The 24,762-nt window shown below is 42.1% G+C and overlaps 1 protein-coding gene across 5 annotated transcripts; it reads right to left on the bottom strand.

Annotated features, from left to right (window-relative positions):
- Positions 1 to 1,150: 1,150 nt before the first annotated feature.
- BCL7A (BAF chromatin remodeling complex subunit BCL7A) lies at positions 1,151 to 24,585 on the bottom strand. 5 transcript variants are annotated; one of them, XM_037375477.1, is made up of 7 exons: positions 24,318 to 24,582; positions 17,942 to 18,050; positions 14,245 to 14,326; positions 10,761 to 10,857; positions 8,843 to 9,010; positions 5,766 to 5,887; positions 1,151 to 4,764 (listed from the first exon to the last, which is right to left on the bottom strand). In XM_037375477.1, exons 2-7 carry the CDS (start codon positions 17,974 to 17,976, stop codon positions 4,693 to 4,695), a joined length of 576 nt encoding a protein of 191 aa, XP_037231374.1. In that variant the 5' UTR covers positions 17,977 to 18,050; positions 24,318 to 24,582; the 3' UTR covers positions 1,151 to 4,692. The 5 variants fall into 5 exon arrangements, 4 of the variants coding, with proteins under 4 accessions (XP_037231374.1, XP_037231373.1, XP_037231372.1 ...); XR_005102295.1 differs by lacking the exon at positions 1,151 to 4,764 and adding an exon at positions 16,106 to 16,152 and having other exon boundaries at positions 4,771 to 5,887; positions 24,318 to 24,585; XM_037375476.1 differs by lacking the exon at positions 17,942 to 18,050.
- Positions 24,586 to 24,762: the final 177 nt, after the last annotated feature.

Raw genomic sequence — 24,762 nt, 5'->3', positions numbered from 1 at the left:
AATATACCCACAGTGTACTCCACAACACTTAGTGGTAAGAGATTATCCTCCTAAATCTAGACAGGAAGATAAGCATTTGTGTTTTGATGAGGCGCAAGAGCTCAAGGAATGTTACTCACAGCCTCAGACTGTCGGGCGGATGGATGGTGCCCCTGGGAGTCCACCCATCCCATTACCACCTCGCTGGCTCCTCTGCCACTCCTGCTTCCAGGCAAACCACAGGGCCAACCTCCAGCTCCCTGCCCTGCTGCTGGGCTCCACTGTTGCTCACTCCTTTACCCTTCACTGGCACCAGCCTTACCTGTTCAGAGACCTCTCCTTCCCAGACCTATCTTGAATTACATCCTTGTTTCTACCTGTTCTTTTCTCTCTCTCCAGTTCCACCCTATCTATAATTCCTCTATGTAAGTCTGCTGATTTGTCACTAAACCAGAGAAGAAAAAAAACTAACTAAAATGGGTAATTTTCTTCCCAGATTAGCAAATTTCAGTGTTTGATGAGAGGATGCTATGAGCACCCCAGTAAATGCAAGGGAGGCAACAAAACCAAGCTGTGAGTAGGCAAGCTGGCTGTGGCTTGCCCCTCTGGTAGCAGTGAGCCAGCAGACCAGTTCAGCTGTCTGTGAAACTGCAGGCTACTTTGGGACAGAGCACACAGAACACTAAAAATAAGCGAGACACTTTATATCCAACTTGAATGTAAAGAATCTTTCCAAAACTCTTAAGGAGGTATTTTTTTTCCCTTGCTAGCATCAGACTCGAGCATGTTTCCAAACTGAGGCATGTTTCCACACTATGCCCTCCTCCTCCTTCCAATTTAAGTTGGACAACACAGTGGCCAAGTACTAAGGCAACAGTAAGCACCTTAAATTACTAAATTATTCTGCAGGCTGATGTAATTACATTGGCCCTATCTATCTATTTGTTGTTGTTACAACAACAAACTGCCCCCGCCCTACTCAGTGAACTGCTACAATATCAAGACACCTTTGGTCCAGTCAAAGGTGAATCATTATTATACACGTCACCAAATGAGATAACACCGTAGAACGCACATGTAAAAATACCAATTATAAAAACAGAAATTTATTGTAAATTTTTTTAAAAAAACAAACAGATTAAGTTTCTCGATAAAAAGTATTCACACAGCATTCATGTTGTGATTTATTTTATTTTTGAAATGAAACCATTGTACATTGTACAAACCATATCTACCGATGGAATAAATAAGTGAAAAATTATACTGCTGTACAACACACACACACACACAAATCATAAGATGGAAAACGATTAGGTACTGAAGAAAACAAAATTCTTTACATCTTCTAACAGGCCCTTAGATATAAAGAACATTCCAAAACATGACAATGTTTATGTATGAAGATAGCCACCCAAAACCAATATTTTATACTGCCTTGTTGATTATTTTTTGTTGTTTTGTAAGTGCCAGCACTTTTTGGAATGTTTAACAACTACTTTCCCAAGCATAAAAATTCCAAGGAATAGTTCTGCTATAAAATGTTTGGCTGAGTAAATCGCTTATTCGGAAGGCCTTCCCACATGTTCCACAAACTCAGCTAATTTACTTGCTTGCTTCTAGGTTTGGTTTTTTTTTGTCTTTCTTTCTTTTTTTTGTATTTATTTGTAACTGAAGCTCCAACATTCAGCATTGTAGCAAGGAAGCACTTCTTGATATTTGCACTATTTCTAAAACATTAGCTGTATGAGAACTTTCAGTCTTCTCGAAGAAAATTATCTCTCTCCTTCTGCTCCGCATCTCAATGCTTTCAATAAACCCTTTTACAGTGAGTTCATAAAACAAGTTTCTGGTAGAGATAGGTCCAAGCCAAAAAAAGCTGGATTTAGATGTAGTTTCAAACCTCAGGTCGATTTGAATTTGATGTTCTGGTTTGGTCCCATCTGTACTTTCTGGCATTAAAATGTGTTTAATCACATCCGTTGGCCCATAAATGTTATCAGGCACTTCAAAAAAAGACTAATAACAGTCTTATACACTATTTTGGATTTCTTCATACCAGATAATGTCAAAGTCTCCTCCCTCGGAGACTGACAATAGCAGGTCTAAGGAACCCAAATCTATCTGCTTGTTCAGTTGTCTGTTGTCACTAGAATCTCTGGTTAAAAAAACACAAGTTCTGAATGTATTCTGTATAAGCTGTAAATAAAGCGTTACTACTTTAGAAATAAAGCCTCTAGGAATATGGTTATGATGCCTTGTCTTGTAAGCCACAGAACAATGAACAGTTCTGAGCAGAAGCCACAGGAGAGAAAAGGAAGTTTATAATTAAACCTGTTGATGTCAATAATGCCAATAAATGCTTCTATCTAATGAAAAATTTGAGGTATTTTTAGTGCTATTTATATATTTTATTTCTTCCTAAAGTACAGGAATTACTTTCTAAATGAAAAGTCTATTTACTCCCTTGGAAACATCTACAAAATTAAAATTTAAAACTTGCTGTGATGCACCTGAAGATAGGGATTAGTAAACATGACTACTTGTCAAAGGTGGCATCAGATTTGTTTTGTTTTAGCATTAGAAACAACAAAGTTAGTAAATAAAAAATATTTTTACGTTTGAATCTTTCTAGATTTGCCCATTTAATATATCAATAGAACTTCTCACAAAATATCACTTAAATCTGAATGTAATATACATACAAATCAATTGTCATTGACCAGTTATCCACATTTTAGGCATACACACAATTCAAGAGAGAATTCTACCGTTTCATTGCATATATTGTGCAAATACAGTTTTTGGCTCCTCATTTCCTTATTTTCAGAATGTTAATGGACTTCATGATCAGACCAGAAATCCCAAAAACTTATTAGGGAGCACACTGCTTTCATGAATGATTTGCAATCAAATTTTATTCAGTTAAAATCCAAAAAGTTTTATTTCAACATAAAGGTTCTGAAACTGAGTGTCATATGTTATTTGGAGTTCGATCCTACAAACATCTTATGGAAGGTCAGTATTGGCTCCCCACTCCTCCCTCCCTCTATTCCCTCCCCCCTACTTCCCCATTGTTTTTCATAATAAAGTGGTAATTGCAAACGCAATGCAGTAGTCTAAACGCAAGCCATTTTCACTATTGGAGAATTCAGAACTAAATAATCCTAATGATGAGCTAATTATGAAAATGTATCAACTGGAAGCAATTCCTTTTCGTTTAAAAAAGTATTTACAGTTCTTTGCTTACAAACTATATGCAACCATTTTCATTGCTGTGAGATCATATTTTAAATTACAAGTTCCATCTCCCGCACGAAGAGAAGACAGACTAAGGGCCCGATCCAGCAATATGTACGTACATTCATATGTACGTATGCGCCTGCGTGTGTACTGAAGTGAGAAATAAGCAGTTCCCACTGACACCAGGAGCTCACCCTGGAAGTACAAAGCCCCCAGTAAGACCAAGCCCTTACAACCTGACGCAGACGGTTCTGCACTCCTGCATGCTGTGGATTTGAAGGGAGTTGCGTGTACTTCATGCCTATCAATCAAGTTGAGCATTAGCACACTTCAACGTAACTGGGAAAGACACATTTCAAATAGTGATGTAGGGACTATGGAAACAACAAGGCTTATTTACAAGACTTGCTGAAGAAAAAAAGAACCCCCAAATACAGTATTAACCTGGAACACAGAAGTAAACATCTTCTAAAGAAACAGTACAATGAAATCCAGTTCTGTGAAAACATGATATCAAAAAAGACCAATTGAAAATAAATTCATTGTGTATCAATCCCTTTGATCCTATTTATATACATAGTGGAACTTTTCTGTAAAGCAAGTTGTACCCAGTACAGAGATCTGGACCTAATACGTGAAGTATTTTAACTGCTGTGTTATAGTATATATTCAGATCTGGACTATAAATGGTAAACAGATCATGTTAACTTCTGATGAAGTTAAGTGTCTAGAAGACCAAATTTACAGTTGCGAATGCCATGCATTCAATAAAAGATCTCCGCTATAGCTGCTAAAATAAAATATCAAGCTCCTTTTTCTCCTTGGACTCCAAGAGTGAAAATGGCTTCCTGATCTGTATTTGTTAAAAATTTAAGCACCAGGGATTTAAAAATTAAAAACAAAACAAAAACCCAAAACAAAAAAAAAGAAGAAAAAAAAAAGAGAAAAAAAAGAAAAAGCTTTACTACATGGCATTATACAAACATAGGCCACTTTGCAAAGGAGACAGTTGCAAAACAACTTTTAAAAGTTAGCACTGTTTTCAGAACACAAGGCACAAAACAAAAGCAGACATCACGCCAGAACAATGAACTTCACATGAAAGCTAATACCTGACCTGTACCATCCTTAAATATCTTACAATGTTAAATAGAGAAATGAAAAAAAAAAAATAATACAGCAGCAACATAATTGTAATTTTGACTTTAGAAACAGTGCGTAGACCCCTCCTGAGTTGTTTACTCCAACCATTTCAGAGACAGTAACTTAAAAGTTCTCAATGTTTGTTTCACAGGAAAAAGTTTTCAGTGTCTGAGAAGTTAAACCTTTGTTAGGCTTTCTTGGATTTTTGCTTGGTAACTTGAAAAGTTAGGAGTTCTGTCCTCATCCAAGAGAAGATGCTTAAGTAAGGTTGTTCTATAATTAAGCCCACTGATGTACCTTACATAAAAACTGACCAGGAAAATCTATAGTCTAAATCTCTTCAACATTTTGTTGGGAAGCCTCTACTTTCATCTTTTTAGAAGGTGGCACTCCTTCAGAGTCCTTAATGAGGGGGGAAAAGAAAAACAACCATGTTATCATTGCTCTGAATTTCAGGCACCATAAACATCAAACAAAAAAAAAAAGCATGAACAAATCCCCTGGTGTGTCATTTGTAAAATACAAAGCATCCCTGGATGCAAGAATGACATGACCGAGTGCGTTTGCTTCCTGAAGTCACTCTTCTACTTGCATCTTACCTCAACTTCTTTACACTTCTTGTCGTCTACAGACAAAGGGCAAAATTCTAGTTCCGGGCTAAAAAACACAGTGAATATTCCAAGCAACAGCCTTGATGCATGGTTATACCTGGGCTTCCCTCAGCTCCACACTCGAGCACAACCTGCACCAAGTGCACACGAATTTTCTCCTGCTGTAGCCAAAGCAATCTCTACAGGACAGAACGCGCAAGGTTTTGGAAAGTGCAAGGTGTGCACCGAAACAAACCACCCACCCACAAGGAAAACCAAGGCACTGAGCAGTGCTCTGCTTGAGGATCTCTGTGTCAGGGGGACAACTGCAAGGATAATGCCTGTCTCCCACCCACCCACAATTTTTTCAGTACCCTGGTAACTAAACATCCAAACGTCTCGTCCACTGGATCTACAAAAATTAACTTTCCTAACTGCTATATGCATTTACCTCTCTACAAGGTATTTTACTTTTGAATGGTCCTCAAAGGAGCCTGTCCAGCAGGTTAAGTCCAAGCACTTTATCAACATTAAAATTTAATATTCCCTTACAAAACTAACACAGACCGGTTCAGCAAACTGAAAAGTACATCAGGCCAACCTAGTCTTACCATGCAAATTACGTGAAATTCAAGAAGCCAATCAGATTAACCACAAAACCAGACACATGTACATTTAATACTCTACAGCTGCTTTACTGTCCTTGACTTTGGAAATGAGTCTAAATACACAACTGGCCTCCTTACACTTGCCTTTTGGTAAAAATACTCTTTTCCAAATTCTAAGTAATTGGGCTTTTGTGCTTAAAGTTACCTGAGAGTTTTTAGATGCCTCTGTAATTATATCATTTTCTCCAGAGGACTGAATTTCTGCTTTCTCTGAACTATTCATGGAATTTTCCATTGAAGACTGTGAATTCTGTTCATCCGAGGTATCTGAAATTTGAAGAAACAATTTTAAACAAATAAATGAAAGCATTCAGCAGGAGCTTTTAGGATGTCTTCTCATTAGCAACATCTCGAAGACACGAACTTCACCCACGTGTAACCATTAACGATAACATCCATCACAGCTGTATGACTATAAAGAATTCAGCTCAAACTCCAGGAGCACAGCCACGGGTTGCTGCCAGAAGACCTCTGCCCTCCTGCTGCTGGAGGAATACAACCGCTGGGATCAGTCCCTAGAGGGAGCCAAGCTCCCGCACACCCTCCAGCTCAGAACCACCTCAACCTGCCAGCAAACAAGGTTCAACATAAACTCGGGTGACCCCGAGGAAACTTGCCTCAAATCAGAAGTAAAAGGCAGCCACAGAAAGGGCTGAATTCTGGTAACTAGTGGATCTAAAACTGTGTAGCTAAGGAGAGAAAATAAAGTTATTGGGATCAAAATTCAGCCACATATTTAAAATCCACTTCTTTGCTTGATACTACTTTTAAGATAAAGTTTAGAAATTCAGCAAACTAGCTTAACCATTAGAGTTGCAGAATTTCTAATTCTGGTGCATACTTGTGGAGAAGTCTTCCAGCTTGTTATCGCTCTTACCTGCTTTCACTTTTCACAGGGTTTTGGTTTCGGTTTTTTGTTTGTTTGATTTAAACCCTTCTCCCTCTCCCAAAGCAAGATTTATAACGGGCTCAGGGTTAAAGCACCCATTCACTCAAAGAGGGGATATGGGCACTTACATTTTAACTTTACAGCTTAAAAGACCCTTGGAAGTTTAAACACAGTACATCCAGAAGCAGAGACTCAACAAACTCCAAACAAAAATAAACACCACCCAAAACCAAAGCCCTTTGATTGTAAAAGGTCAGTTATATTTCCTCCAGTACCCACATCAAAAACAGTGTAAGGACTGGAACCCATTCATTCCTTGACCTCATTTAAAAATCCTTTTTGAGTTAAATGAATTGTCAGAAGATTGCATGGAGTCAAGTTTCATGAAGTAATCTCTCCAAAGGTCCCTGATCCAAAAAACATATACATTTATTATAGATGAAGAGAAATGCATAATCAAAAATTTTCTTGGACAACTTTGGTTAATGAAGAAGACATCACCAGTAAGTGAATATTTTTGTGGTGTACCGTGTAAAAAGCACCACAAGCATTTCTGGAAGTTTCTCTGACAGAATACAAAATAAAAGTGACCCTCTACGATGAGCAGTCTTGAAGACCACATTCAGCAAACTCAAGACAGAATCATCTTCCTTTCCATGTCTCACCAGCAAATCACGTTAATGCCGACAAAGAAACAAGTCCCAAGGGTCAGAAGGAATTTTTTATTTCAATTTCCAGTGTGTGTGCCTCAGCATACATTGCGGCTTGAGCTAAGGAGCACTCTGAGATGCACCCATCTCCCCATGACAAAAACACACCTGGAGCAGCTTCCAGGACAGCCCGTAGCTGCTGTCTGCTCTTCCAGCTGCTGCTGACTACTACCCCTCACGCTCCTGCTGACCTTCGGGCAAGGGGATCTGTATTCTCAACTTCTTTACGCATCAGAATGTTCTGAATGCACCGGTTTTCTTGAAGAAGCCCACTTTAGGTATTTCTGACCACTCAAACTGTCCCTTAACTTTAAGAAACCTCCCTGATTTCAGTGTAGTAATTAGAGATAGGAATACAAGGTCATTAACCCTAAGCAGATGCATAATGTCACAATTCCAGAGGTCTGATTGATCGTAACACTTTGGTAGGTAAATAACTATTGAATAAATTTTTAAACATGGCATGTAATCAATAGAGAAACCCCCACATGAATAACAGGTATTTTTTGCGATTACTTCTGCCTTTCATTTTACAGTAACTGGCTCTGGAACTAATCCAGAGAACTTGGCAGGATTTTCCCTGAACCTAAATTTAGTCAGGGGAGCACGTATGCTATGTAACAACTTCACACAAGAAGGTTCAGACAATATTAGACCTAGAAATAAATCCTTACCATTTACTGTGACCAAAAATGCTAGTGGAGACTTTCTTGGAAGGATATGTCTTTCTGATTTATTTCAATTTGGTGACGATTCAGTTGTCAAATCTTAACCCCAATTAACAACGGCAACATTTAACATACTTAACCATTCCAGTATTACCAAGATAAAAGCTCTAAATTTAAATTGGTTAATGGATCTACTGAGCTAAGAACTAAATCAGGAGGGCATAATTTAATTGCTTTGCTATGGGAAGAATTCTGCAACCAAATCATTAGAATGGTGTTAAAGGACATCTTTTATCTGTTATAATAGGATGAAGAAAGTTATCTTCCCAAGAATATAAATACAGAGCATGTTTCAATTACCCAAAATACCATTTAAAGAGCAAGGTTCAGAACAATCTCTTAACCCACATGTATTTCTAATCTGCACGCAACTGCAGTACAATCCTGTAATGCTTTTAGAAAATTAGGACAGAATTCAAAGCTAACTTTTGAATAACTAACTAGAAGGTTTAAGGAAAAAGCAAGTTTGTAGTTTACACAATTAAAAAAATAATTTTAAAGTTATCTCACCTCTATTTTACTGTGACAGTAGCTAACAAACACTCTCAGGTCTACAGAAGTAACACATTGCAGGATTTGTGTGATTACATAGTAGCAGCCATTTCAAAGATGATGTTAAATTATTTCTTCTTTCAAGACTGAGATTATGACAACAATAAAAAAAAAGTATTTTTTCTCTGGAAAGGCCCTAAATGTCAATCTGACCTTTCCAGCTGAATGGAAGGATCACCAGTAGGCCAGAGAGATCATGGCCCATTTCCACATAAATGCTGAAAATCCACAAACCATTTCTTTCTAATTGTTATTATTCAGTTCTTAAAATGGATAAGTAAATAAATGATACACAAAAGGGTAACATTTTCGTTTGGCTTTGAAGATGGTCTTTTCAGCTTACCTTCTGAACCAGGCTGCTCCTTTGCTTCTGCCTGAGTTTCGTCAGACTTGACTTCAGTGCCGTCTGCTTGTGTTGCCAAGTTCTGTTCTGGTGCTGGACTTGAATTACTACTGTTTTCTTGTTTTATTGGAGAAGCATCAGCTATCGAACTCTGGTTGCTATTGTCATCTGTTAACAAAAGAGTTAAAACCAGGAAAGTCTAATTTGACAAGACAAAAAAACCACTGAAATTCTGCCATATTTTTCCTGACAATGCACAACGTCTAGCTTGTTGGGGATCAAGTCCAAGCTTTTAGACTAACATTACATCTAACTTTTTCCCACACCACCACAATCTGCTCTTGCAGCCTATGCTGCAATAAGGAGTTTTCTAGCAGTTACTAAAAATCAGAAAACTTAAAAAAAGGTGCTCTAATATTATACGTTAAAACGAAGAGTGTTTTACTGAGATCACGTCCTAAAGAACCCAGAATTTTACAATATGAGTAAAACAGATCAGTTGAAGTGACAGTCTCATTTTATAGTTCATATAACATAGGCCTAATGAAGTGTTCATGCTGCAGATTTACAGATACGCATCACTACAATGTTCAGACAAGCAGATCGTTTTTGAAGTGTGTTTGGAAGGTCAAAAAACCCACCAAAACCCCTCAACAAGACTCTGTCAAGGTAAAATGTGACATGCAGTCCCAGTATGAATGGTTTCTAAGTGATAGTTGTCCACAATATTATTACTATAGGTAACCAAGAGGGAAGTTCCTGCTCCCTAAAGACAATTAACACAGCAAAACATTATTAAATTACTAGCATGCAACTCAATCTACCTCCCCCTGCATTTGAACAATCATTACATCCAAAGGACTTCAGAAACACATAGCTGGTGATAGAACAACCTCTTTTCAGAGCAGCCTGAAGTCTAATCAGATTAAGTTTATCATGAAATTGTACAGTATGGCTAAAAACCACAAGGGATATATGATAAAAAAAAGCAAGTAGTATATTCACCTCATGGATGGGAGAAACAAGACAAGAAAAGTAAATAATCTGATCAAGGCAAAAACTAAGAAGTTTGAAAGAGGTCAAAAATTAACCCAGATCCGTGAAAATCCTGCTCAGTCCTTTAATTGCAAGACCATTCTTGCTCTGAACACTGCAAAAACCAACCAGGAGGCAATACAAATGCAAATAAAACTGAAATGAAAAATTTACAACCCACTAAAAAGCGATCCCCTCTTATCAGCTCAAATAGTGCTGCATTCTCATCTGTAACTGTTATCCAAACACCTAGAGAGTAAAAAATGGGAACAGAGCTGAGCTGCGCAAGCCTCTCTGTAATAAACACTAAGTTAGCACTCAACAGTTCACATTAAAAAAAAAAAAAAAACCAAAAACAACCAACAAAAACCAGAATTGACCTAATAGTGCTTGACTAGTTGACTAGCAAGCAAAAAAGTTTTCTTAACCAGTTAATTTCATCAAGCTGAAGCAGAAGGAAGACACCACAGAACCAGAGCTCACTTTCTTAGCTCTTGCAGAATTCTTTCAACCTGAATCACCTACAGAGTTAAAAAGTACAAAACCTGCACAAATATTAGTAGGTGCCACTGACGCTTTGGGGTCTTTTGGTCAAACTCAACAGTCACTAGTTCATCTGAATGTAGTATTTTGAATAGTAGATATTTTTATATTTTGCTCCACCAACATTTTTTTCCCACACACGCAGCCCAAATAAAAAAGGCATTTAAACAACCACTAGTACATCTACAGCAGTCCAAAGTACCAAATGAGTATCTGATGCTGTTTTAACTGTGACTTAAACATACTGTCCATACATCTGAGCAATGGAGAACATGACACCATTAGCTTATACTTTCATAGCAGTGTAGTACGGTAACGGGGCTGACCTTCTCACACTCACCATGCATGTCCATCATCCCCGGAGAGGAGCTGTTCTCTGGAGTGGTCACTTCAGAGCCACATTTTTCATCTTTGCCTTTTTTCTTATTCTTATTTTTCTGAAAAACAGAAGGCACCGCAAACAAATGAATATCACCATAAACAGAAGTGCATGTTGCAATACAAAACCCTTCCCACTCATTACTTCTGCAAGCATCTCTTAATTTCAAGTGAGAAATAAAGCCAATGTAATAACAACCGACATCAGTAACGCATTAGTCCCAATAACTGCAGGGCTGTTTTTCTAATTGTCTTCTTCATGACACAAAACACTAGGATATATAGGTTTTTATCCAGAAATTCTAGTAACATTTAGAACTTAAACATGTTTTTCACCTTCAAACTGCACAATTTTTGTAAAAAGTACAAAAGTTCTCAATACCCCTTCATTCTACAAACAGGGAACCTGAGGCACGATGATTAAATGGCTTGCTGAGACTGAGTCATAGAACTTGGGAGGTACTGGCTGCTAACTTTGTACTCAGTCCAAATTTGGAGCTACAAAAGCAAAGTCAAAAGAATCCCTGCTACAGTGGGAAAAGGGACAAGCTAAGATTCATGAAACTACCCTATTTCTGAGCTTGTAACTCTGCTCACTGTATAGTTTATGCACATCAACACATGGCTACAAAACTCAACACATTCTCCCTTTCATATCAGAAAACTTGTATACCTAGACAATATGCAGGCATGTGCAAGAGGAACAATAACAGAGCTAGGATTTTAACACTTTTTACCTCTTTCTCAATGACCAACACTGCAGGGACCTCCTCCTCCTCTATAATTAATGCTGCTGCTTCATTAAAACTAAAAGATGGCTCAAGAAAAATCAGACTGGCCTAAAACAAAGAGCATAAGCAAGCCAGTCCTACACGAACAATAGGTCACAACATGCTCATGACCAAACAACAGTATGGACTGCAAGCATTAAAACAAAGAGAGACAGTGGCATCCATCACGTGGAAAATCTGCGCCTGCTAAGGGATGCAGCATTTTCAATTAAGAGGTGACGTAATCAGTCTCATAGGAGAAAGAGCCAGCTGCACTGCTTTTGGAGGATCCTTTGTGCCTGCTGAGAAGACATTTAAAAGCCTGACTCTAGGAAGAATGCTCGGCAACCCATCCATTCAGGTAAGACAGTGTCCTCCAAGGAGGGAAGGAACAAAAACCACAATCAAATATTGTCTAAGACTGCAGAAGAAATTCAACAAGTGATACCCAGAAAGACCGTTCCCTCTATTTTAAATAGACTATTAGGTTTAATTTTAAATTGTGTTTTTACTCCAGAGAAGCCATATTTTATTCCCTAATATGTGAAACAGAGGTGAACACACATGGACTTCTTTACCTTTGAAAAACAGAAGTTCAGAAGGTACATAATCTCTCTCAAGTTAGGGGTTTTTTTTGTTTGGTTTTGGTTTTTTTATTTAAGGTAAAACAGACACTTTTGCCACAAGAAAAATACTGAAAATGACTGCAAGCAATTTCAGCTGAGAAGTTTTTTTTAAAAAAAGGTTTAACCATCAAAGCAGTGAGGTCCTAAAACAGCCTTCCAAAACTAGTAGGAGGAAAAAGCCTAGCTAATTCTGGTTCGAAGACATGTCAAAGTGTCTTAGGAACAACGTATGAGGGGGTAAGTAATCTAATCTGTGTTCGCTAAAAATCAAAGACAACTTCCATTTTGAAATATGAAGAAGTAAAAAAGATCCCATCCTCCTATTCTAGTAAAAAGCAAGCGTAGTATCTGCTCCTTCACAGGTGGATAAAATCAGATATAAAAGGATGTCCACAACATAATTAAATAGCCAAGATGACCCCTACCTGAGATTTATTCTTAAAATATATGCACCTGTTTTAATAGTGAGAACCTCCAGAGCAAAAAGACAAAAATCTTATGAGTACAATCCTGCAACAACTGCAGCTGCACAACTGCCTCTACTTGTAATGAACAGAACGCGACTGTAGGACACTGAAGTAACTGGTCTTGAACAAGTGTCCCAATTTCAACAAATCTAGAGCCTAAACCTAAAGATTATGGCTCAAAAAGTACAATTAAAGTTTGCACTTATATAAACTCATTCTTCGTAACAGAGGGTCTGACTTAAGGCAGCAGTCACCTTGAAAATTCATCCAGAAACTCACTAGAAATCCTATTTCAAAGTTCCATGGCACCCATCATGCAGGCATACTTAACTGCAGGAAGGCAATTTTCAGAAGCCATGAGCCTAAACATCCTAAATCTCTCTCACACAAATAGCACAGCCTTCCCTCCCTATGTATTATAAATAATAAAATGAAGGCCCAACATCTGACAACTAGAAAAAATGAACAAGTATCTGTAAAGAAACCAGGAAAGGTTTCCTGATTCACAAGGGGTTACTCCACAGAGATGCTGCTCAAGCACTGGAAGAATACAAGAGGTTTACCACAACTCTGACAGTCACTGAGATCTGTGGTACAACCCACCAAAGGTCCAGAAAAAACCAAACTCAGTTAAACCAATGCTAATCAAAAATAGGTCTTGAATTTGGACTTTGAATAAGACAAGACCATGACACTGTCTTGTCTGGAAAACCATCATTTTACACATTTGTAACATGGTAGTTTTCTTCCAGATGGGTCTTAACTTGTATTTCAAATAAAGTAAAAGCACATGACAGCCCAAGGAAGGAGTACAAAACTTCAGATATATATTCTATTGTATCATTAATTTACTGTGGTACTATGGATTAGTTTGCTCTCTGTAACAGTATTTCAATTTATAAAATGAGAGCAATGCTCCTTTCGAAAAATAATTTGTAAGCCCGATCAACTTCGATTTATACACTTATTTTCATGCCACATGATTGTATCATGGCACATGAACAGTGCACGCTAAGAACGTGAACATGAGGCATACACAAAACATTAACCAAGGGCAAGCACACATTACAAGAGAAGCATGTCTGCTGTATTGCCTGGGCTGGTCATCTTACAAGTGATCTCAGTTCTACAGGATTTTCCTACCCTTACTTCAGTGTTTTGCACCTATTTTTGAGCAAAACAGCAGTGACACACAGAGAGTCACACGGAGAGTGTCTCCGCACAGTTCCAAACCAGCTACTTTTCTTTAAAGCACCAGGCACAAAGAGGGGAAAAGTAAACGTCATCTTACATTCCTCCCTGCCTCCCAATTATTACATTACAGTTTCAAAAACCCATTTCAAGCCGAATGTTTAACAGTTATCTGAGAATTAATCCAAGTTGACTCCAAGAAGACAGCTACTCACTGAACCATCAACACCACTTTCTATAGAGATCAGCATTTCCCTAGAGCTCTTCTATTCAAATGCTTGCAAGATCCACACCAGTCTTGGCTTAAAGGCTCAATGAGCATATTTCTTTTGCCTTTCCCTAAACATGAGTGTTACATCTTGAAAAAAGCAAGACATCTGCAGGATACTTACATCATCGACTTTAGGCTCTGTTACTGGTACCCATTTGTAAATCCTTAGGGATGTGTCGCCAACTGTCACCCACTTCTTCTCCCTATAAAATTACAACGCAGGAGAAGTTAAAGTTAAACTTAGGATTCAAAAGAAAGTGACCTACTATTGTAAGTTGTCAAGGATTTAAATAGGCTATTAAGTAGGATGATCTCTATTACATCGTCTTTAGTACTGCATTGTGTAAATTGTTCTTTGCATTTCACAAACTTGTTAAGAGCACTGCTAACCTCCAGATTTCTCAGGGCTGTTACTTGACTAGGTGAGTAACTGCAGTAGCAGTCATAAGATCTGGACTGAAGAAACAGTTAAGAAGAACAGCTATTGAAAAAGCAGATTTAAATGCCTACAATTTTCACTTGAAGTTTCTAGAGAGCAGAAGAGGTTTTAGACAGACCAGTGTGTTTTGATTGTCATGAAGCTGTTTAATGGTATTAGAAATCTAAATGCATTTTGACCATCTGAGATTTATTTTTGGGTAGAAATTTGCTGCTAGCAATTTAACGTTCACTCAACACTCCTGTCAGACGGCTCTGAAATTCCAGCCTTAGAACCAACAGCCTTACTGGTAGCAATATGTGCCGGGATGCAGAATTCAGACTCTGGCGAGCCTAGCTCTCTTGGAAAAAAGCAAGGCTGAGGCTATCAGAGAGGGAAAAAGCATAACCTGCAGCACTCTGTACAGACCCCTGCCAGCCAGCCATGAAGTCATGACATTGACAAACTGTGAAGGAAATCTGGCTGGAGGGCGTCACTACATTAGGGGGTCACTCAGTCATAGAGTGCAGAGATGGAAAGGATGCTGAACACTTAAGGGATTAATTCCTTGAGCTCTTTACATCAGAATATTAAAAGAAGGTCCACAATGCCAGAGAAATTTCATCACATTTCTGTGATCAGTTTTCAGGTCACAGATTGCCACTGCTGGTTCCTGGGTTTGTAATATAGCTCTGCAAATGGATCGATTAAAAGTTAACAACAAAGACCAATTCCATTAAGTAGTCAGGAACATCTGAAATTAATTTGGCATGAGATCTCAAGCATTTTTCTTTTTTAAAAACACATTTAAATAATAGATTTGGGATCCAGTTATAGATTTTTTTTTTTAATATTCTTTGCAGGATGGGAGAAGCTGCATGTGACTCCAAATATATATGTGATAGCTCCATTTTTAGAAAGGGCTTCCAAAATCAAGAGCAGCCACATTGTACAAATGCCACAAACATCCTCCTGACTATTTGTTTTAGCTACTAAAGCCAATCGTATTTGTTTTCCCTTTAGAGGAGACAATTTCCTGTTGGGGGGGGGGGGGGGGGGGAAGCTACATATGACAATTTGATAAGTTTTGGATCTGTCCACATGGATATTTTAATTAAAGTACAAAACTATTTCAGATTCATTTCTTTCCCACTGCTCTTCCTGCAGCACAGTTCTTCCTCAATGTGTTTAGATACATCCATTTGGGTACGCTAGCTGGCTAAAGTATGTCAAAACCCAATTTTACGCTGATTTGGAGCTCTACTGCTAGATGTGATAAAAATGACAGTGGAGATGAGGGCATGTCAATAATGAAAGCATACTTAACTGTGAAGAGATGATCATGATATAATTTTTCTTTTTTTTAAGGATACAAGACAAACTAAACTTATTTCTACTTAGGAAAACCTTTGACATTATGGAAATAAAACCTACTGGGGTTTTGTTTTGGGTGTGGGGAGAGGTGAATAAATGCTTTAAAAAAAAAAAATCAAGATTTTAGTCTTTTCCTACAGCAAAATATTACTTAGAGATGCTGCACTGGAAAACCAAAAGTTCAAGATACCTGTTAGCATCTCAAAGCAGCCTCACACAGCATCTTCACTGGACAGACTGTAGAACACAGGAGGAAACCTATATTAGTAACTTTTTCCTTCTAGTATTAAAGTTAGCCCTGACATTTTAATTCTTTTGAGCTTCTTAAGTACCACTTTAAGTTTTGATAACCCTCAGCTATAGGGATTTTTTTTCCACTGAATTAAATACACAGTAATTCAGACAACAATGGGGATAAGGATATTTTGTGATGGAAGTACACCAACATCCCAGTCCTGCAAACATGGCTAAAACAAAAACCCAACATCACACTGCTATTATTCAAATACTTCACATGTGTAAGCATTTACAGTATTGAAGGTTTAAGACCATACAAGTATTAACAAGAAAAAAGAAGACAACCTCCCCTAAAACTTAATAAAATCAGCAGCAGCACAAACACAAATTTGTTAACAAAGAAACATAATGACTTTCAGACATTTAAGATCAACAGGGCAAAATAACTGCAGCATTTAAGATGTTTACAGCAAATAAAGCTTCAAGTATTATCTGTAATACTTACTGCCTTTCCATTTCAAAACGAAAACCAAAAACCAAACCAAACAAACACAAAAAAACCCCAAACCCCCAAAACCGCTTCTACTCTGAACACTTGCTTTTTATCTTTTGTGCAAAGACACCAGCCCAACCTGCTGATCAGGGACTTCCCTTTTAATTTAATTAGAATTGGCAATTTACTGATGCTGCCCATAACAGTAAGATTGCTAAATGCTGCACAAGCCACAAAATATTCTCACTGACCAAATGCCGGAGTAGGAATGAGGAATTAATGAACCCTTGTGACCATTCTGTTGTGAAACCTTAAGTATTTTCTCTACCTGTTTTCCTGTCTGTAAAATGGATCTGCTGTTGAACCTACTCATCCCAAGACTGACCAGAATTCTACCCCTGTAACTCTATTCCATCTTTTTAAACAATCACAAGGCAATTTTTTTTTTTATTGCACCATCCCCCATTGTACTATATAGGCTGATCTCTATATTGACTGGTGAATTGGAAAAGGGGGGTGATGGAACTCCACCAACCCGAGAGTTAATCAGGCTAAAAATGTGGCAACTACCAACTTCACTTGCTGACAAAGTCCATAGCTTTACAAAAAAACCCTTTTTTCTGGTTTCAAACCTCTCCTGTTCCTCCATGAATGACTCAGGAGTAACAACACTGGAAAATGGCAAAACTTAAAACATATACAATAATATTTTTTTCTTTTAAACTTCCACACTGAAAAGAATCTTAAATATTTTACTTATAGTAAATTCGGAAACTAACGAATGCAACAGAAACAAACCCTTACATTTATCTGAAATTGTGTTAGCGCATTTTTAAATTCTGAACCATATCTGTACAGCATTTAAAGGACAGACAAGGATAAGTAAGGTAAGCATTAGTAGCAACACTTCTTTACTGCTCATGCCTGAGGCATATTTAATATCCTAGAACTTAGATAATTATATCTCAATTCCACATTCGAAATAGCCCAAGACTCTTTAAATATACTTATATTTTGTATGTTAACACTAAAGCTCCAAAGATGAATATCAAATGCCATGTATAAAAGTAATATACCGGTGAGCAAACACAACAGTGTATATTACACTTATACATAAAGTGTCAAGGCAGCTCCCGCAGAAGCAGCAAGCGCTAGAAACATTGGATGGCACAGATACAGAAAGCCTTTACTGCCAATATATTATCATTCGAGAAAAGGCTTTCACACTTGGCCTTTTACCGTGACTATCATTTATCACAGTGATCTGTATTTACACAAGGATTGGCTCCCACATACCCCATCTTCTGTTGATGATCACGAAGTGACGTCATAATGCTGAATTTATCACATCACACTCACTTGCATTGCAACAGAGTTTGGTGAAAATCACAGAATTATGACCTCCCTGTGGGATCAAGCAAAGGAGAAAGGGGAATGGGAAAGAAAATGCCATTATTATACACAAAAAGTGCTATCAGATGCACAAAAAAATATTTTTTTGAAACGCAGGCTTGCTTTTCAGAGCACGCCTATCGCTATGTAGGTGTTTGTCTAGTGACTAATGTGAAGTAGCCCCAAACAGACACAGTGTTTCTTGACCATGCTGCAAATACAATAAAATACCATGTAGCATGAACAGACAAAGACTAATGGTTAAGGACACCTTCTCTCTGAGTTTATCTAAATATGGTACATTATGAAGAGTCCCCTTTAACTTACAGAGGCCAGCATGTTCTTAAGCAAGTTCTCCTAGGTTCCACGTTGCAACATGCACCTTTTCTTACAGAAGGGAAACACGGCTTACGCGTGACAAAACCCTACCTTTAACATCCACCCAACTTCCACTGAAGCCAGAGAACATATCTTGGCTCAAAAAGAAATAATCCCGAGCCAGAAGAGATGTATTATAATTCAAGCATGGTAAGAGCATGTTTGGGCCACTACAGTACTTCAGTACAGCTCCTGCACATACACTGGGTATTTTTACATCAGCTGCCACTACTTGAACTAAATCTTAGCGGAAAGCTAAACACAGCCACTGTAGCCAGACTAAACTAGGGTGGCAATAAGGTAGTAGCAAACAGCCTTTTTCCAAAGGCATCACGTTAAGAAGTTCTATGTCATAACCACTCTTCCGCGTGAAAGCCTATTTTAAGAAGGAAGCATGAGCAGCAAAACCTGCAGAGGGTCAATCTCAGAGCATTACATACCACACAAAAATATTTTAGCAAGTCTGAATGAAGACTGTGAACAGAAAAGCTACAGCAGCATCGTCTAGAAATTCTCCTCTAACTGGCCACCGCTAGCGATCCCAAGCAGCGGTACCAGGTAACACTGCCTGTGGTGGCTTCACTCCTCCACCTTTACACAACACACTTTGTTGTAAGCGAAGTCCCAAGTCATGCCTGGCTCTACAGCCCATTCCTTGCCACAATAGAAACTTAGCACTTCTGTAAGTGCTTCCATCAGCTGTCCAGGTTCACTTCTCTCCTCCATAACGTGCTACCACTATCCCTAGATTAGGGCTTTGATGGGTCAGAAAGAGGTTGGAGGACTTCTGCAAAGATACTGCAATTCAAAGACAAGGCAATACAAAGAGCCTTCCTCATCCCTGGTGCTTTCTCTGCATCAGGGTACCCATCCCCATCAGCCACACCATACCTCCACCCCTACATGCCCACCCAGCTGTCGAAAAGCTCAGCAGTGCTATGCACAAATTATTTCACTGCCTCCCAAGATGTCCTACCACTTACACTTGTACCCTGCCCATCACTTGTCTTTTAGTAAAAGCCTGCATCTTCCTTCATTTAATACATCAGACTTCTATAAAACAAGAGTTGCCAGTATTTTTCTAATGCTGGCTGAGACCACAACAGTTTTTGCCTCTCACTTCTTGAGAGCCCATTTACAATCTACACATACCCATCAATCTTTAAAAACAAAAAACAACCCTGTACCTTTCACAATTCATTGAGAAAAACATCTCAGAGCATTTGTTAAAATAGACTGAAAGAGAAATGGTGAGTACATTTAAAAAGAAAGAACTACCCTCTTAGCTGTGGAAATTTAACATTTCTGCCACACAAATACTACACAACCATGTGTTCTGTAGGACACGTGCTACATGTTTTCTAAAACAGATGTTCATTCATGAGAGTGGTTTAAACAAAGGAGATAGGGTTACGTTAATCTCAAGATAAAAATGTTACAACTTCACTGTTTACTACTAAGTTCCAGTAATACCAGAAGCGCTCTCGGCGCCCTGCAAACACACATGAAGATAGGGCACCTGCATCAAAGGGCTCACTGTCTAAGAACACTAATTTTCTAAGGAACAAAGTCTGTACTGATGGAAACTGCTTTCCAAGAGGCACGTCCATAGACGTGGCAGTACAGGCTCTCAGTAATACTGCGCTGCAAGGCTGCTGCACACCTTCACAGATCAATAAAGCTTTGGACAGCATGCACCGGGGCCACGGTCCTGCTCGGAAGAGTTTACAGCTCAGCCTGCCTCTCTACTCATCCTTGGCACGCAGTGCTCCGAGCACACAAGTCTCGGAAAACTCTGCACTATGCAATGTTGGATGCACGGTATTTTAATCTTTGGTGGCTGCATTTCCACAGAAGAGCTGTGGATGGCAACAAATTGCTCCTATTATGCAAATGAAACTGCACGCTTGGAAATTGCCTATGTGGCTCTTCTGAAGATGCAGGAATTGCTAGTGTGTAAAGTTCAATTAAACCAGCCAAGTCTTCCCAAAACATTTAAACCACAAAACACAGAATCTCTCCTCCTCATTTCCCACTGTACTTGACTGCGGGGGGTGGGGGGTGGGGGTGGGTAGAGAATCATAAGATGCACCTTCAAATTACAATTCCTCTAAAAATAAGAAAAATGGTTTACGTAAACACTTGCGAGATGCACACACAAAAAGCCATATGAATACTTCTGATGGCAATCAACATCACATGATTCTGTACAGGACCCCTTTAAAGCAAGTTGTCTCTCAGGAGGGTTAAAACGTACAAAAATCTATTTATACTGTAAGATTTCTGTTTTATAGAGGAAGCCATAGCAACTGACAAGAAAGCCCTTGCCAAGAAAAAACCCCAACAAATTAGACATTCTGTTGAATGGCCAAGCTTCTGCCTCTACTCCTCTCTGAAATCCACAAACTAGGATTCAAAGGAAGTACGCTGCACTCGTGAATGAAATACCTACGGACAAAACAGTCACGCCATACATCCCACAACGCTCCTGTTGGAACAAAAGTCCTGTCACAGCGCTACACATTGTTCTGACCCTTCAAAGCCGGCCCACCAGTCAGCAAACAGCACTTAAAAACACCACCCGAGTAGAAGAGAGTTCCTGAAAGCAAGCGAACTGCGGTGCTGGGGCTGCTCCGGCTCCCTACACAATGGCCGGATTCTTTGAAATCCCCATCTCGTGCCCTGCGTTACTGGACACACGTCCCAGTTCTTTGTCCAGCTCAAGCCAACAGGCCCGTTCGTGTGCTTAAGGCAATTTAAAACACAACAATCCATTTCACCCGAACACCCAACCACGTATTTAATTCTGTATTTTGCTCTTCTTTTAAGGGAAGCAAAGTGTTAGGTGTGGATGGCAATAAGAGTGTCCCCTTATTTTACCAGGTTCAAAACAGCCGAGTTACGCAGATTAATATTAAACACAAGGGATTTCCCCACGGATTTCAAAAAGGTTTAAAGGAAGTATTTTAAGATACATGCACAAAGACTGCTGAACAGTCAACTTGCTGGCAGAAAAAGATTTGCTCTGGAGTCACACCGGTACTGCTCTTTATCCCATCCAAAAATCCTTGGACCAACCGTGCAGAACATTGCAGTGACTGCACTGCATTGTTTTAACACCTCATGTTGATTTTCCTAACAAAAGCAGAAATAAAAGGGAAAATAAGAGAAAAAAGGGGACGGTGGGGGGGGTGTCGAGACGGGCAAAAAGGGGGGGGGGAAAGGGGGGGGAAAGGGGGGCAAAAAGGGGGGGGGGAAAGGGGGGCAAAAAGGGGGGGGGGAAAGGGGGGCAAAAAGGGGGGGGGAAGGGGGGCAAAAAAGGGGGGGGAAAGGGGGGCAAAAAAAGGGGGGGGAAAGGGGGGCAAAAAAGGGGGGGGAAAGGGGGCAAAAAAGGGGGGGGGAAAGGGGGCAAAAAAGGGGGGGGGAAAGGGGGCAAAAAAGGGGGGGGAAAGGGGGCAAAAAAGGGGGGGGAAAGGGGGCAAAAAGGGGGGGGGAAGGGGGCAAAAAAGGGGGGGGAAAGGGGGCAAAAAAGGGGGGGGGAAAGGGGGCAAAAAGGGGGGGAAAGGGGGCAAAAAGGGGGGGGAAAGGGGGCAAAAAAGGGGGGGGAAAGGGGGCAAAAAGGGGGGGGAAAGGGGGCAAAAAGGGGGGGAAAGGGGGCAAAAAGGGGGGGAAAGGGGGCAAAAAGGGGGGGAAAGGGGGCAAAAAGGGGGGGAAAGGGGGCAAAAAGGGGGGGAAAGGGGGCAAAAAAGGGGGGGAAAGGGGGCAAAAAGGGGGGGAAAGGGGGCAAAAAGGGGGGGAAAGGGGGCAAAAAGGGGGGGAAAGGGGGCAAAAAGGGGGGGAAAGGGGGCAAAAAGGGGGGGAAAGGGGGCAAAAAGGGGGGGAAAGGGGGCAAAAAAGGGGGGGAAAGGGGCAAAAAGGGGGGGAAAGGGGGCAAAAAGGGGGGGAAAGGGGGCAAAAAGGGGGGGAAAGGGGGCAAAAAGGGGGGGAAAGGGGGCAAAAAGGGGGGGAAAGGGGGCAAAAAGGGGGGGAAAGGGGGCAAAAAGGGGGGGAAAGGGGGCAAAAAGGGGGGGAAAGGGGGGCAAAAAGGGGGGGAAAGGGGGCAAAAAGGGGGGGGAAAGGGGGCAAAAAGGGGGGGAAAGGGGGCAAAAAGGGGGGAAAGGGGGCAAAAAGGGGGGGAAAGGGGGCAAAAAAGGGGGGGAAAGGGGGCAAAAAGGGGGGGAAAGGGGGCAAAAAGGGGGGGAAGGGGGCAAAAAGGGGGGGAAAGGGGGCAAAAAGGGGGGGAAAGGGGGCAAAAAGGGGGGGAAAGGGGGCAAAAAGGGGGGGAAAGGGGGCAAAAAGGGGGGGAAAGGGGGCAAAAAGGGGGGGAAAGGGGGCAAAAAGGGGGGGAAAGGGGGCAAAAAGGGGGGGAAAGGGGGCAAAAAGGGGGGGAAAGGGGGCAAAAAGGGGGGGAAAGGGGGCAAAAAGGGGGGGAAAGGGGGCAAAAAGGGGGGGAAAGGGGGCAAAAAGGGGGGGAAAGGGGGCAAAAAGGGGGGGAAAGGGGGCAAAAAGGGGGGGAAAGGGGGCAAAAAGGGGGGGAAAGGGGGCAAAAAGGGGGGGAAAGGGGCAAAAAGGGGGGGAAAGGGGGCAAAAAGGGGGGGAAAGGGGGCAAAAAGGGGGGGAAAGGGGGCAAAAAGGGGGGGGAAAGGGGGCAAAAAGGGGGGGAAAGGGGGAAAAAAGGGGGGAAAGGGGGAAAAAAAGGGGGGGAAAGGGGGAAAAAAAGGGGGGGAAAGGGGGAAAAAAAGGGGGGGGAAAGGGGAAAAAAAGGGGGGGAAAGGGGGAAAAAAGGGGGGGAAAGGGGGAAAAAAAGGGGGGGAAAGGGGGAAAAAAAGGGGGGGAAAGGGGGAAAAAAAGGGGGGGAAAGGGGGAAAAAAAGGGGGGGAAAGGGGGAAAAAAAGGGGGGGAAAGGGGGAAAAAAAGGGGGGGAAAGGGGGAAAAAAAGGGGGGGAAAGGGGGAAAAAAAGGGGGGGAAAGGGGGAAAAAAAGGGGGGGAAAGGGGGAAAAAAGGGGGGGAAAGGGGGAAAAAGGGGGGGAAAGGGGGAAAAAAAGGGGGGGAAAGGGGGAAAAAAAGGGGGGGAAAGGGGGAAAAAAAGGGGGGGAAAGGGGGGAAAAAAAAACAAAAGCGGGAAAATGCCAAAGCACGTTTAAGGCCTAACAAAAGGGGATTATTTCACTAGGGGCACAACCTTTAATTATATAATTTAGAACAAATTCCAGCGGCAATTAGGCGCTCCCTCCCGCTTCGCCGGGGATTTAGCGCTGCCGGAGCGTTTGCGGGAGCCGATCCCGCTCGGCTCGGGCGCTGACGTGCGCGCCTCGGGGGCTCGGGAGGCGAAATAAATCAATAAATGGGCCCGAGCCATGACACCAACCCTCGGGAGCTTCTCGGGGGTATTTCTGACGTGCTGGGTTATTTATTTAACACTTCTCCGAGCGCTATCTCCGCACAGCCGCGGCGGCGCTGCCCCAGGCCCGCTCCTCAGGGCCCTTTGTAGGGGGCGGCGGGAGGGGGAGGGGCCCGTCCCGACCTGCCCCCCGCCCTCCCCCCCCCGTCACGGCCCGGCCCGGGCTCGGCGGAGCGGCGGGCCGGGGTCGGCGGGGAGCGGCGGGGGTGGCGGGGAGGGGGACTCGGTCGCACAATGGAGCCGCCTCTCGCCCTCACACGCCGCCGCCGCCGCCTTCATGTGACTCGCAGGAGCGAAATGGCTTCTGGGTGCCGCCGGCTCCCCGCCCCCCGCGGCCGCCCGGCGAGCTCCAGCCCCGGGAGGGGACGGCGCAGGGAAGGGCGGGGGGGGAGACGGGGGGGGGGCGGCGGGGGGCTGCGGGGGGGCGGGCGCGGGGTCCCGGCGCGGCGCGGCCCGCTCACCATTTGCGCACTTTCTCGATGGCCGCCATCACCCGTTTGATATCATCCTTCGCCCGGCTCCGGGTCTCGGCCCGCACCGACCGGCCCGACATGCTGCTGGGGGGGGCGGGGGGGCGGCGGCAGCGGCCTCAGCGGGGGAATGCGGCGCTACTCGCGGCGTCCGTCGGTCCGTCCGTCCGTCCGCCCGCCCGCACAATGCTCCCTGCGCTCGGCGCGGCGCGGCACGGCTGGGCTCGGCGCGGCTCGGCTCCGCCCGCCCGCCGGGGGCCGCGCACTGCGCACGCGCCCCGCGCCGCCGCCGGCAGCCCGCGCGCGCGCGGGGCGGGGGGAGGGGCCGGCGCGCGGGACGGGGACTGTGAGGGGAGCGCCGGTGGGAGGGGACGGGGACGGCGAGGGACCGGCGGACAGCGAGGCCGGCTGTGTCCTTTTGTCGCCGGGGAGGGAG

Source organism: Falco rusticolus, chromosome 1, assembly GCF_015220075.1.
Source record: "Falco rusticolus isolate bFalRus1 chromosome 1, bFalRus1.pri, whole genome shotgun sequence".
Taxonomy (NCBI): Eukaryota; Metazoa; Chordata; class Aves; order Falconiformes; family Falconidae; genus Falco; species Falco rusticolus.
This window is presented reverse-complemented; position numbering and strand designations above follow the sequence as displayed.

Bases quoted from the DNA above. Each gene is read 5' to 3' on its own strand.
- BCL7A (XM_037375474.1), bottom strand. From the start codon at position 24,409: ATGTCGGGCCGGTCGGTGCGGGCCGAGACCCGGAGCCGGGCGAAGGAT. The intron at 14,327-24,317 runs GTGAGCGGGCCG...GTAATTTTATAG, and splicing joins ATCGAGAAAGTGCGCAAATG to GGAGAAGAAGTGGGTGACAG. The intron at 5,888-8,842 runs GTAAGCTGAAAA...TTCAAATTTCAG, and splicing joins GGAGCAGCCTGGTTCAGAAG to ATACCTCGGATGAACAGAAT.